The following is a 15,207-nucleotide window of genomic DNA, read 5'->3' on the forward strand; positions in this document are numbered from 1 at the left end:
TGATATGCAATCAAATAATCAAACAAATCTAAAGGCATGCAATTTTTGCACGGTTGCCTGATCAGTAAAGGAGATATTTCGCAGTACCCTGCTTGGCCTGCAAATAATGATGTATGTATAGCCCTATAATAGTAGAATGTGAACACTCATGGTCTTTTTTTTTTTTTTTTTTGTTATTGTGAACATTCATCATCTTATTTCACTTACATTTTTAAGGTTTTCGAATGGCAACGGTTACAATTGTCGATTATGATATATTGCAGGCATGTCTTTATCTCCGCCAATATCATTAAGTGAAACCTATCGTGTAACGGCCGACGGAGGTTATGTTTAGTTCCGTATGTTTGTCGATCTGTCTGTCTGATTGTGTACAAGATAACTTAAGAACAGATGAACGTATTTTTACCAAACTTGAAGAGTGTGTCCATAATGAAACAAGAAAAACAAATAATGATAATTTGGTGGTCATGAGGTCAAAGATCAAATGTTATGGGGGTCATGAAGGACATAAAGTAAGCTTAATCTCTCAACAACTCAAGAACGGATGATCAAATTTTTACCAAACGTGCAGACTGTGTCCATATAATGCATTATGAAAGAAGTAATTACATTTTGGGTCATCAGATCAAAGGCCAGTGATGGTGATGGTGAATAAGAGGCATAAAATAAGTATAATCTCCTATTAACACAACAATGGATGATCAGATTTTCACATCAGGATTGTTAACATGTCCGTATTCCTTTGTTTTTGTGTTGAAGATATTGCATGCCTACGAAATGGCGATATTTCGATCACGGCTTCTTTCAATTCAATTCAATTCAATTCAATAGTTTATTTATTTCCATCATCACAAACAAAAGAAAAGAAATAGTTGACATAATCCAAAGGATTATGTCAACTGGCAAAGGTTCTCACGTAGTCTCTTAGAGTGCTTCCCTAGTTTCACATGGTAGAGGCAAAACTCGCAAACCTTGTCTTAGAAATCGATCACTCCATTAGGCCCATTTCGGGTGAGATCAAATTTCTCACCCTGTTTGATGCAAAGTGCGTCATCTGTTGACGATACATAATATGACAATCACTGATTACATGCGGGCCTAAAGAAGGGAGTTATAGGATTGCATGTGGAGTTGCTATATGAAACATGAGAACACGACAATGTTGGGGACTGAGAACTCGAGTCAAACCCATATTACACGCTTAGCAAAATGACAACATGAAAACTCAAAATGTTAAATGAAGGCACACACCGTTTTACAGCGTAAGGTCAGACAGATAACAGGCAAAAACTCTAACCGACTGACACAGAAACAGACACACGGGGGACTTATTCGATTCAATTCACTCATTCTATCACATTCGTCAATCAGTTACACGCCCTGACACGCTCATACGCGCAAAAAACACACACACACACACACATACTTGACTCAAGAACAAGCTCAAACACACAACTATAAATACACACACGTGACACAAGAACAAACACAAACAAACCATACAAAATACAAACCAAAATATTTTGACTGTCACACATTGTATGCCCTCAATACATTTCATCGACTTTCTCTTTTTTGTTTGTTTATTTCAAAGGAAATATTCACAAGTTGAAGTTTCCTCCACCTTCATGGCCTATAATTATTTTTGACAGTCACACCCCCTCATCTTGCGGTCTTTCATATAGCGAGTATACAACGTCCAACACACACCTTGGACTTCTTGGAAGAAGAAGGAGGGGCTTAAAAATGACGTCGTATGTCAGTCGTGTGACGTAAACTGCTCATTACTCAATTACGTCAATAAAGGGGACGAGAGAGAGGGCCGAGCTCTAAACAAAGTTATGTCATATCAAAATACAAGCATTTGTTCAAGTACATCTGTGCATCTTGGCTAGTCTTTAAAGATAGAGCGAGAGATGGGGTGGGGAGTGAAGGGAGAGAGAGAGAAAAAAAAAGTGTACGTAGGGGAGCGGTAATGGTGGGAAGGAAGAAGAGAAGGAAGGAAGGAAGGAAGAAATTAAGAAAGAGTAAATGCGATATAATAAATAAACTATATAGACACTAAATAATGAGAACAAGACATGCCTCTCAGTGTACATGACCGCTAAACAACGATAAGAATCAATGAATAATTAATGGGGAAGAATGGATGAATGAATGAAAGACTGAATGAATGAATAATAGAATGAATGAAAGAGTGATTGAGTGAATAGATAGATAGATGAATGATAGATACATAATCTTTATGATATTGCTTGCAACGATGATAGCGATTATTGATACATCAATTGCTTTATTGTACACATTGGAAATTCCTTGTACATTGGATATCACAACAAAATAAACATTAAATACTATATACATAGATGGGTACACCACAGACATATCGCAGAATGCGACTGACAGACATGTCGCAGAATGCGATTGAAATATCATTATACATAGCACCATAACATAGTACATTAACCAGACATTTACAATCATAAAAAAACAGCATCATGTTATCATTTTTATACAATTTTTTCAACTAAAATGTACTTATTTTTTATTTATTTATTTTTTATTTATTTATTTAACTATTTGACTATTTATACACGTCTTCTTTAAAAGCAGGGTATAGAACCATTCAGAGCTACAAAGGCAACAAGGGAGCCCTGCGTCAGGTCAAAAAGTTGCAAAGTATGATCCGTGCATACAGACATAATGAATGAAATACAAATCAGCAACATAATCATGGAAACATATGCAACATATCACATGCGATGGTCATAGTAAAGTAGCAGCGAAATCAAAAGTAGACCGATGTTGCCGGAGGCTTTTCTGAAAGATTTGTAACGAAGGGGATGAATGAACGAATAGTGAATTGAACATTTTACTGATGGAGTATGACAAAGAACGTTTTGTTGTCGGTTTTGGGCTTACAAACTGACTCGTTAAGATATGTCTGGTAGGATAACATGACGTCACGTCGAGATAATTGTCATCATTTATGTGGATAATAATTACACTTTTGCTAGAGATCACTCATATGACGCATAACCTCAGAAACGTGCAGAAAATTTATAAAGAAAGCAACTGACGACATCTTGATACTCTGAAGTGAAATATAAAGTCAGGCCCCTTAAGCCGGACACCAAATAAGAATGCAAAACGCTATACAAAGGTCATGAATATAAATGGGCCGTTGATGCATTTAAAGTGCACATGCAGAGTCTAAGAGGGTTGGGTAGAATAGCTCAGTATGACAACATCAATTCTAGAAATATCATTATGGAATTTATGTTTCACTTTCAGTCTCTGTTTTGTTTTATTTCACCTTTCGTACAAATGAAATCATTCGACAAAATCAACAACGTTCTAATAAAAATAGAGGCCTCCTCAAGGGGAAATTAATGTATTATTAAGTGTAGTACGAAATTGATATAATTATTATCTACGTGTATAATCATATTCATTATGATTGTAAATATCGGACTTTATACTTCACATCTGAAACCTTATTAAGTTAATGCGGATGATCGATCAAAATTTAATTGTCCCATGCGTTGATATTTTGTCACCTGTATGTCAGCAACGACAAGGATGGTATGTTCACACCTCGTAAACAAGCACGGTGCGACAGCTCGGAAGTTGTATGGCGAGATAGCTAGGAGGCGCACGTGATCGGAGCGGAATTGCGTCGAGTGTGCACGCATCCTTCGCAAAGTGCTGCTCGAGCGAACCAGGAAGTAGACGCAATTTTATTCGATCTCCAAAACTTTTCAAAGTGGTCCGTCCGCAACTAACTTGCTAAACATTGAGTAGGCCTAGGCATTGTTCTATATCATATATCGAAGGCCCTCGCTGCATGCCGTGCTGTCGGACAACACTAGCTTGGAATTTAACTCAAATGGCTGCTGTGCTCTGTCATTGTCAAAACTACAGTACTGATTCAAGGATTGAAATGTTTAGAATTGATATTTGCAGCTAGTTCGTTTTCTTGCCAGAAATAAGCAGCGATAACGAGGCGGTCAATTTCATGGTGGGTTTAGACTGCGAATCCGAGGTAAGTCAACATGATGTACCGCACGGGAATGATTGCCCCCGCAACTTCCCCGTGACCGTGTTGTTCGCTTCTTCAAATAGGCCGTAACTTCGCCAGCTCAGTGTGAGTTTATAGGAGTGTTGTAAACAATGAACGGTGCGAAAGCAACGAGTGTAAAAATCCCAGAAGCTATCTTGTGTAGACTGATAGGCCCATATAAAGCTAATAAGGCTGGGTTGCTGCTGTTTCAGGCCCCTGTGTAAACATGTCTGAAAACCGCCTGTGCACTGTATTAAATGAGCTCGATTTTTGGTGTGTGTTGTGATGAAATTGATAGTTGTGTGTAGCTATGCTTATATAGTACTGTAGGTATTGTTTTGTTTATGTTTTTGGTGTGTGTTTGTTTGTATTTTACACAGTTGGGCAGGCCAGCCCAGGGTTGTAACTTGAATGGTCATTGAAGCGGAGAGGTGGAAAGAGAACTGGCCCTATTGTATTGCTTATACAAATTCATATCGACATATTCTTGAACTTTATCTGCATAATAAACTTGAACAAACTTTTTGTCTGTGATGTGAAAGTTGAGTTTCATGATTGCGTCATGTTGATATAACTTCTGCATTCTATTAATATTATCAATGCAATGGCAAAGTCAATCGCCAAATCATTTGCATAAACCAGAATTAGCTGTATTTTGTTGCGAGTTTGTCTTGTGTACAAACTGTATTCCTGTCTATTGAATATTATGGAAGTCTTTCACTTCAACCAACCAAGGGTTTTATATTCAATGGAAATGATGATGTATGTACCAGGTATTAATTAGCGTTTACTTTGTGGATGTCAGCACATACAGGTCTGGGTTTTGTTCTCTTAAGATCAGAATATACACATGTATTCAGTGGAATTATCATCAGTGTAGAAATCAAAACAGTTACATGTTGTTGTATATTTGGTTAGCAGATACTACAGACAATCATTGTCATCATCACTTTAATTGCTTCATCAGTAGAGGTAGTAGTAGTAGTAGTAGTAGTAGTAGTAAGTATAGTCTTAGTAGTAATATTGATACCAGCTTAAATGGTCGTCAAGTCATCCGAATGTGATTATCAAAAAAACATTCCACTATTTTGCAGACCCAGAGCAGCTTAGGAAAGTATGATTTTTTTTTTTTTTTTTTTACAGGTAGACATCTTTGAAGGTAAGATATTGATCAGTAGGGCAAGTGTTGTTATTTTCCAGATGGATATGTGTTCATAGTGTATGACAACAAAACAATTCTGCATGTTCTGGATTCCACAGGTTCTTAAGGATATTAAATGATAGATTTTTACTTCTGTTTCAATTAAAAAAAAAAGATCTTTACCCATAGTGAACGAAGTCAAGTTTGCCTTGCATACTTATATTGATATAATGATAAACTATTATAAATCAAGGTATCTTCATAATATTGATAAACTATTGATAAACAAGAAAAAGGATGATAGAATACAGAAATGCATTTAATGAACAAATATTACATCAAACAGACATGGTTAAATGTATTATTAGGAATTTGATGATACACATGTATCATATTTTATAAGCATTTTGAAGACCTAAGTGTACCTCATGATACACTGTACATATAATACTGGTACTGTATTAATGCTTATTACTAGAAGTGCTGTGTTTTGAAGTGAATACAGCCAAAGGGTAAAAAAAAAATCTTACAGTCCACATAGTGCATGCATTGTAGATCCTGAACATCTCTTTGTGATCCAGGGATTTATCATTAAAATTTATCAAGAAAGGAGAAAAAAAAAAAGATATATCAAAGGTCAGATTTGTCCTCAGTATGGTCAGCTTATTTCTTAGCTCAATATTCTCCATTTACAGTGCAGATCTATAGAGAAATTATGCAATCTCCTGTTATGGGAAATGGAAATCCAGCCATGTTGAACCAGTGCTCACTGCCAGACCTATAAAATGTTTGCCAAAAAATGACAGCAGGCTGTTGAATCTATTAAGTGCGGTAGTGACAGGCAGTCGAGAGCTACTAGGTTATTATGAAATGGTGTTCTGTCAGATTTTGCCAGTATTCATTAATGATCCATCGTCATGTAATTTCACCAGAAATTGACTATTTCCTGAATAATCGTGATGCATAAACAAATAGATGAAAAACAAACAGTAGCAACAACAAAACTAGATCCCTCCAAATCGACCAGGTATCCACTCTAATATTTATGCAGTACAATGTACATGACTGCATTGAATGTGGAACCTGTGTTTACCACCATTAAATTTATGTAGTATTTTTGGCTTCTTTCCATCTTTTGTATGTGAACACAAATGCCTCACCTCTTTTCAAACTAATATGTCCTTGAAAATAGAACATGAATATTGAAAGAAAAAAAATTACAATGTTCCAATGAGGGTTCTTAAATATTTGCTTGTATTGTGTACATGTATGTTTTGTTTGGGGTTTTAAAGGGAAGATAAACCCCAAGAACAATGTGGATTGAGTGAAAGCAGCAACATTAGTAGAACACATCAGTGAAAGTTTGAAGAAAATCCGACAATCGATGCAAAAGTTATGAATTTTTAAAGTTTTGGTGTTTGAACCGCTGGATGAGGAGACTACTAGAGGTTATGACGTATGAGTGGACAACAATACCAAGAAAATATAAAGAAAATACTACAAAAATCCATTTTTCATGAAAATTACAAATTCCATCAACTTGATATTGACATATGTTAAGGGTAGCAATTATTCCCCCTGCTTTCTGAAAGCGGTTGGTCCACTGCTCTTTCATAATTCTAGAAAAGTGAATTTTTGTTGAATTTCCTTTATATTTTCTTTGTATTGTTGTCCACTCATACGTCATATCCTCTAGTAGTCTCCTCATCCAGCGGTTCCAACACCAAAACTTTAAAAATTCATAACTTTTGCATCGATTGTCCGATTTTCCTCAAACTTTCACTGATGTGTTCTACTAATGTTGCTGCTTTCACTCAATCCACATTGCTCTTTGGGTTTACCTTCCCTTTAAGAGCCGCAGTGGCTCAGTGCCCAGTCCACCACACCTCTCTTACTTGTGGCACACAATGTATTGATTAAAGTAGTCAAGCATTTAACCCAGTTTAGCCCCTATATGTTCAAATTATCAGTACCTCCCTCCCTCACCCAAAGAAAAATAACCTCAGCAATGGAAAATGATTGCATTTAAATCATCATATAGGGGCATAAGTTGAGAGAGGGTATGTGTGTGTGTGTGTGTGTGTGTGTGTGTGTATGTATGTGTATGGGGGGGGGGGGGAGGAATAAACAGTGTTTATGTGTCACCCACATTTTGCCTTGATCTGATATACTACTTTGGATGCAGTTTCGTGCAACATACAATCCCATCAAAATACGAAATAGTAATTTAACTGACGCTAGACCCTTGCGCATCTTGTAACAATTTCTTTTCTTCCTGTGACATCAATTTGCAATTCAGCAACAATGTGATATTCTTGACCCTCTGGTTCCTGAACTTTGTGCAGCTGCCCCTCCCAAAAATTGCTTACCAAACCAAGCCCGCCCTCTTTGGTGTGTTTTTGCACAAATATTTGGATATGAAGTGCAGCTTGTGTGTGTTTGTGTCTTTGCCTGGTTCATACAACTGTATGTTATCTCGATGGATACCTGACTATTTTCACTAAAACCTGTGCAAAAAAAGCTTTTTTTAAATGTTGACAAGAATTTGACTTTGCAAGAATATCTTGATGCTGAAGGGTTACGGCTAAGTAAAGTGCATTATAGCCCTTTTTACACTTGTGTTTCTTAACCCCGTACTTTCTCTGACCCAGGACTATCATTAGTCCTGTACCAATTTTTTCAGCCTTTTACACTCGCCAATAAGTCCCGTATTAAGCTCTTGTCCGGGGCTAAGGAGAAAATTTACCTTTTTAACACATAACACTCGTATTTCTTAGTCCGGTACTTTCCAAACCACATGTATGCATATTCATGATTATGCTGTGCACTGTACACGTACACGCACGCACTGGCAGCACTTGATTATCTCGTTTCTGATTGGTCAGTGGGGGTCGGACTTCATCTCCGTCGCTTAGCCCCGTATTATTTTTTCGTTCTGTTTACACTCGTTTGCTTGGCACCACAATTGCGGTGCTAACCCTGCTATTTTGCAGGGCCAGATAGTACGGGACTGTCGGTGGGGCTAGCCCACTTTGGCAAAAAACAAGTGTAAACAGAAAGTGGGCTAAGGAAAGTCCGGTACCAACGGTGGGGCTAAGCCCCCCCCCCCCCCCCCCCCCCCCCCCCCCTTAGCCCCACCATTGGTACGGGACTAAGCAAAACTTTGCAAGTGTAAAAAGCCCTTATAGATACTGTTTCAAGAGAGCTACGTTGACAGATTTGCCAGCTCATATTACAGTTCTATCAAGATTCAGCCAAGTGGTGTGGATTTTATTCAAGTTGTAGGCACATCATGATAATGCAGTAATCACTGGCATTATTGTCTCATTTATACCCCCTCTCAGGAATCTGTATTTCAGATGTTTAACACCAGTGATGAATAATGGTGAGTATCTCCTCCAAGTCACCTTGTCTTATCTTCATTGTTTTCTCTCTCTTTTTTTTTTTGGGGGGGGGGGAGGAGATGGTTCTTATTTTCAGGTCATCAAAGTTTGATTCAAAACTCAACTATGTATAGAGGGCCTCTGGGTAGCATTTTTTTCAAAGTGTAGTTGACATTTCTTTATAAAATCTCCTTGTAAATTGGCCTCAAACTACCATGCTGTGTTTCTATCCTTACATTCTATGTACAGAAGATAAAACATACTTCATGTTCGAGCATTTATGAACAAGATTGCCTTGATGTGATAAGAGGAGAGGATATTTTTTTTTCTTTGGGGGGAGGGGGATGTGCTTATTCTGAATGAATTTGTGACAAGAATATTAGTTTAACTCTGAAATGAGAATAAATATTCTAATAACGTTATGATCATGCTTTTCATGGATACCCATGCATGTTTGAAGAGATTGAAATAGATAGATAACTGCAAATCAACAATTTAGTCTGTTGTTGGCTATCAATTACTGTCTTAAATCTTTTGTTGTTCAACATCTAGCTTTTATGAAAAATGGTATTGTAGCTGTGTCAGCTTATTTGTTATCTTAATAGTCTAAACCGCAGTCATTGATCAGTGCCATTTATTAAAGGCTATTCTGAACCACTGCAAAGCTTATATGTGACCGTGCACCTCAAAACGAACATAAAGTCGCACACACTGATTTTGCATGAGGACTGAAAATAAGTGAAATGGGTCAACCTAGCCGAACTTGACTTTTTCATATTTTCTGAAAGAGCGGGTCTTCTTTTACATTATGCTATAATTTGGTATCATAAAACGGGCAGGAAAGTGTGTTTTTTTAGCAGTTTATCTCGAACATTTTTGGTAGAATAGTGTGATTAGGTGTGTCTTTAGAATCCCTTTTTCATTTCTGAAAAACCTTGTCCACACTCTTCACTTTCAACTCTAATAACGTTTGAAAGAATAGTGCTACTGCTTTGAAAGTTGGCATTGATTATGGACAGCATGTGTTAATGAGGCATGCTTAATTTCAGTTTAATCTGATAATCCCTTCATTGTTGTTACTCTGGTGGTTTACTTCCTGTTTTTTGTCCCATTCATCGCACAGCCAGCACAGTTTGGTAAAGATTAAGCGCTTGAATAGACACTGTACTTCAGAGCCTCTTTTCTCAGTTCACACTTTTCCTGAGTTTGTGCTTTCTTTCCAATATTTAGACAGGTTAGGAAAGTCCATTTGATTTGAGTTATACATCATATTAAAGCTTAAAGTCTGCTCTTTCAGAATATGGTCTTAACTAAAAATTCATGTCTGGCGACTTTTTGTTTGTTTTGAGATGCAGGGTCACATATCATTCAAATATGGTAATCACAGAATACACCTGATAGGATGTGGCCATTTTTGTGCATTGTTGGCAAAATAGGGAAGATTTATTGTGGTGATGATGATGATCATAGTTTGTAAGACTACATACCTCATGCACAAAACTTTGGGAAAGATATCATAATTTCTGTGTGGGAAGAGAGAGGAAATATGGATAAATGTCATATAATTTCTTTCATAATATGTCACATCATTGAAACAGTGATATATTTCTTTATTGTAGTTTAACAGGTATAAAGTGTTTAACCCTAAAGTCTTTTAATCCTCTGTACCTTAATTCCAGACTGACGGGTCAGTAAAGGACATACTCGCAAAATTCAACCAAGGGAATGGACCCCAGATTGGAGTTGGGCCGCGGCCCCGGGTGGGGACAAAGCCGAGCGTGTTGGCCAAACCAAGTGCCATTGGCAAGGACAGTGCAGCGTCGAATGGAATAAAGTCCCCATCTGCGGCGCAACTGGGCAAGCCAGGTCCAAAGCCATGGGGCCCTCAGCCCCCTCAATTGAACATCAACGAGATCGCGACAGTGAAGTTAAAGAAGTCCCCCGTACCGCGAATTCCAAATGAGAAACCGTCTACAGAGACGCCGGCATTTGTGAACAAGCCTTTTCCCAAGCCAAAACCAAAGCCCGGTGTTCTGCCAAGGGGGGATTCCTCCACTGCACTAACTTCCTCATCCTCCTCACCTGTTCCACAGTCCCCTTCTTTCACCACAACCCCCTCTAAGCCACCCAAGCCCCATTCTGCACTGCACCCATCCCCCTCTTCGGAATCGGTCCCCAACACAGACCGAACCCCTCCTGTCCCCAGTCCAAAGGACAAAAAGCCACGCCCTCCACCTCCTTCGAGAAAGGACAGCCTCCACAAGGATGAGCAAGTATCAACGTCGCCGTCACCCTCGCCAAAGCCAAGCTTCCTCAATTCGCAACGATTATCCGGTGAAGACTCAAGGAACAGTCACTGGAGGAATGGGGTCGGGGCGGAGGACCCTCCCCCACCTGTGTCAGACTCAGAGAACTCCTCAGCCTCCTCTATACCAGACATGCCTCCTAGGAGGACGTCCTTCCTGCACACAAACAAAGTTCTACATTCAAAACCATCACTCCAACCGCTGCCTCCTCTAATGGCAATTGGACCCGCCCCACGGAAACCAGCCAAACCACCGAATGTGTCTCTTGCAAGATTTACATCTTCCAAATGTGAGTCCATCTCTTGATATCCACTTGTGGCTGTCATACTGGTCTTTGTAGGCTGCATTAAATTGGAGTGAAGGAGCAACTCGGGCATATAATGCTAGTGTTGGCATTTTCTCTCTTTTGTTTTTCATAACTATCAAAGATGTTCTCTAATATATTTCAGTGTCACATGATGCACTGTGTAAAAGTGGTGGTATGGTTGTTACATGCACTCGTTCCAAAATTCTTTTCATGAGTACAGGCAGGAAAGAATCTTTTGACATGTGTCTCATAGATATCAAACAGAAGACTTGACAAGTGAACTATTCAAATGATGCATGGACCCTTATCTTCTGACCGATGTCCAACAAAAGCTGTTTGAACTCAAGGATGTGTATCATGACGACACAACCTCACTCTTGGGTGTCATGCTATCTCTTGTCGGTGTTGAACTGATGACCTTATGGCTGAGTGCTTAGTGTCTTAACCAGTGCATCAATTGGTCATTACTACATGGCTTTCTGCAATTACAATGTACTATTTAAACTGGACCTCTAATATTTTCTATTGTTGCAGCATCAGCACCCCACAGACCACCAAAGCCCGGTTTACAGTCTCCGCCCCCTCCCAGTCTTCCTGCCAGGCCCTCCATTCCCATTGGTGTTGGTGGCGCCAAGCCCCGCCCCAGTCCACCGGTTCCTGTGGCGGAGGAGGCAGAGGATTCAGGAGAAATCTACGACGATGTGGAGGGTAACCCACCACCACCACTACCAGTCACAAGGCGACGCCCAATCTCTCTCATGTGAGTACTTGCATCTAATTTCCACATTGTATGCAGGGCTGCATGCTAACCCATTTTTTATACTGGCGCGACCTGTCTGTTGGACCAGTAGGTACTTAGTTTTTCAGATTTTTACTGGTCCATTCCTGAAAAAGTTACTGGTCCTACAGGGATATTTACAAGTCAGGGACCATTGGACCAGTGCCAGTGTGCAGCGTTGTTGTGTGCCTTGTTTGTGTTACTTTTGTGTTTTGAAGCTGCCGGTGTGTAGATGCTTTTATCATAATTTTTTTTTTAAGCTTAAATGCAAGTAATTCTGTTTCATGCTGTAGACAAAAACATTTCTTGATGTATACACTTTCACAATGTGGAGCACTTGGAACTTGTCCAGAAGTAGTCCCAGATTATTCTGCTAGTTGTCAGTTGCAGCTTGCAACTGAACAACATGTCACCCGATACAGTAGTAGCAGGCTTTGGAGGCTGATGTTTCTAAGGCACTGTGCGAGGACAGTGGATTCCCTTATTGATGGTGTCTTTGAAAATTGTGAGGTTCCTAAAAAATACCAAAGCATATAATGAAGAAGATTGTGTTAATGTAGAGGCCCATCAGGTAATCCATTTCCTTTGGTATAATCACGGAGCGCACTATCAACCACCTGTTAAACCAGAAACCTTTAGTGGAACTTCTGAGGTCTTCAAGTTCTAACATTAGTTAATAAGATTTTGCAAAGTATTCACCATGGACACCATATATTGCTTATTACCTGTATCAACCACACTCGAGCTTCTGTCCACACGTTTTAAAAAAGAGTATTTAGACTTTGTTTGACAAAAGAGTTACATCCAAAGGTCCCGGAATCATTATATTCAGAGTTTATAAAATATTTTAGCTGAATGTCAGATAATATGACCGTGAGTAGTGCACCTTAGCTCAGCAGAGACGAGGAAGTGACTTGACCTTGGAAGGTACTAAACTTTAGGGCTGTCATGTGATGTACCACCTGACTTGCTCTTGGATGCTACACTGTATCATGTGCACTATTGCTGCTGCCAAGCAGTGTTACCACTAGGATGATATCCCTTAATAGACACAGACTCCTTTTATGGACACAATTCTAGCTGTTACTGGATATTGACTGCAGCCCCCATTTTGAGACTAGTCCTGTTGACACAATTTAAGAAGAGAGAGAGAGAGAAAAAAAGCACTGGCGATGGGTAAATGCGGTATTTATGGCATGATGGCATTTATGGCGTGATGTTATGTCATTGAATATCATTGTCATATTTGGGGAAGTGTTGCACCATCAAAGATGAAGTGTTTAACTGTGCATGGCATGGTAAGATATGGACATGATGAAATAGTGTAGGATTTTTTTTTTTTTTTTTGGGGGGGGGGAGGGAGGGGGGGGGGGGTCTACCTGATACACAGTTTATGTGTACCAGGATAATCTGTACCTTATGTCTCCATGGTAACAGGTCATTAAATTTGGTCTCGAGGAACATGTGACAAACTATACCTATGTTGTACATCACAGTTCATGCATAACATTTCTCACAAAGTTTAGGAGTTACTTGTATTTACAAGCAAATTACCAACTCACAAAAATACTGCCCCATGTGAAAAACAAAATCCAGTGAAATGAATTGCACAGGAGGGAAATTATAAGGTTTCTCTTGAAAATCGGTCATACTAATTTGTCATTCCTTCGCTGTGGGTCTTGATCCCAAAGTCACCCACTTGAGGATTTTTTTGTCCTTTGGATGTAATGTCCCAGTTGGCAAAATATTATGCCTGCGGAATATATAGCGCATACAGTAACCTTAAAATAATGTTGGGTTGGTACTGAGCCAACAGGAACTAAAATAGAAAAGTCAGAGTCTCCTAGAATGAATGTACAGTCTCCATACATGTACATATATGTCCATGGAGTATGTAGATACTATTTCTTTTGGCTTCTGGATTACCATCATAACATTTTCTTTCGGAAGTTAGCCGCTTGAGTGTCTTTGTTTTGATTGCCGTGATTGGTTTCTGACATTTACGAATCATGTGTTGTGATACTTCCTTATGATTACATTATGCATTATATGATCATTGGTTTACTAGGGAAGAGTATTTTGAAGTATCGTCCAAAAAATGCTTGAAATGCCATTTCTACCTTGAAAATCACAACTTATATCCAGAGCCTAGAAGAGTGTTGTGATATTTTTGAAGACAGAAGTCATTTTGTTGACAACATTCTTACCAGATGTTGAATATATAATATGCAACTAGAGTGTTCAAACTGACCTTTGTAAGTAAAGAGCACTTGTTTTCATACCATGGTAATCAAAAAGCTGTTTCATTTGTTATCCAAACAGAAGTTATTTTCATTGCAGGGCACATTAAAGGACAGTGTGATCCAGACAAAGATATGACAAAGTGTAGAGTTATTCTAGTCTGTCACATGATGGAGTCTTTGACTTTTGCTTTCCCTAAATAGATTTATAGTATTGCCTCCCCCCCCCCCCCCCCATACCTTGGATTATAAAGACAAAGAGGGGTTTCAGACTTTCAGAAGAACTTGTTCAAAATCTGTGTCTGAAATTCATTTCTAAACATGTTTACAGTGAAAAAGACAATTATCACTCTTTGGAATCTTGACAGCATTTAAATGACACTCCACACTACAGCTGTATTACAAACTCCCAACCTTTTCAGTGAATTGATATTACATACACATATGCAGGGCTCGACACTAACAGTGGCCACCAAAAACGCACATCGGGCAACCAAAATTTCAGAAAAAAGTCGGATGTTTGCCTGTACTTTTGGAAATGAACAGCGGTAACAATCAGCTCCGTAAGATGCTAAAATGAATGTCAGATGTTTGCTTTTAATTTTGGAAATGAATAATGGTAATATTCGACTCCGTATGATACTAAAATGAATGTCGGATAATACTTTATATTCATTTTTCTATGTTTAGTAGGACCGATTTAGTTTTTCTAATGTTTTCCTTGACTTTTTTTTTTCGGGCCACCAGATTTTACTTTTGGGCCACCAAAAAATGAAAATCAATGATCGAGCCACCAAAAATAAATGTTAGTGTGGAGCCCTGACATATGTTATACAATCATTTTATATACCTTTTAGATGCAATTCTCATGTACAGGTGTATGCATGCAAGAGTCATGTAAGCTACTCAAGTCTACTTCAAAACTGAACAACAGGTCAAGCTTTACGCTACGTAGTGTGTTTTTAAGGATACCATTTACCATGTGTTTT

General features: G+C 38.7%; 1 protein-coding gene across 2 annotated transcripts in view; it reads left to right on the forward strand.

Annotated features, from left to right (window-relative positions):
- The first annotated feature begins 3,848 nt into the window (after window positions 1–3,848).
- The window catches only part of LOC139727328 (uncharacterized), an 88,569-nt gene continuing 77,210 nt past the window's right edge, over window positions 3,849–15,207 (forward strand). For both annotated transcript variants that reach the window (XM_071638284.1, XM_071638285.1), the window contains exons 1-4: window positions 3,849–4,045; window positions 8,549–8,589; window positions 10,267–11,182; window positions 11,735–11,960. In XM_071638284.1, coding sequence (XP_071494385.1) covers window positions 8,587–8,589; window positions 10,267–11,182; window positions 11,735–11,960 — 1,145 coding nt within the window. In that variant the 5' untranslated portion in view covers window positions 3,849–4,045; window positions 8,549–8,586. The remainder of the gene's footprint in view (window positions 4,046–8,548; window positions 8,590–10,266; window positions 11,183–11,734; window positions 11,961–15,207) is intronic.

This window comes from Diadema antillarum, unplaced genomic scaffold, assembly GCF_040938485.1.
Source record: "Diadema antillarum isolate AM-2024a unplaced genomic scaffold, OU_Dant_1.0 seq00000126_RagTag, whole genome shotgun sequence".
Lineage (NCBI taxonomy): Eukaryota > Metazoa > Echinodermata > Echinoidea > Diadematoida > Diadematidae > Diadema > Diadema antillarum.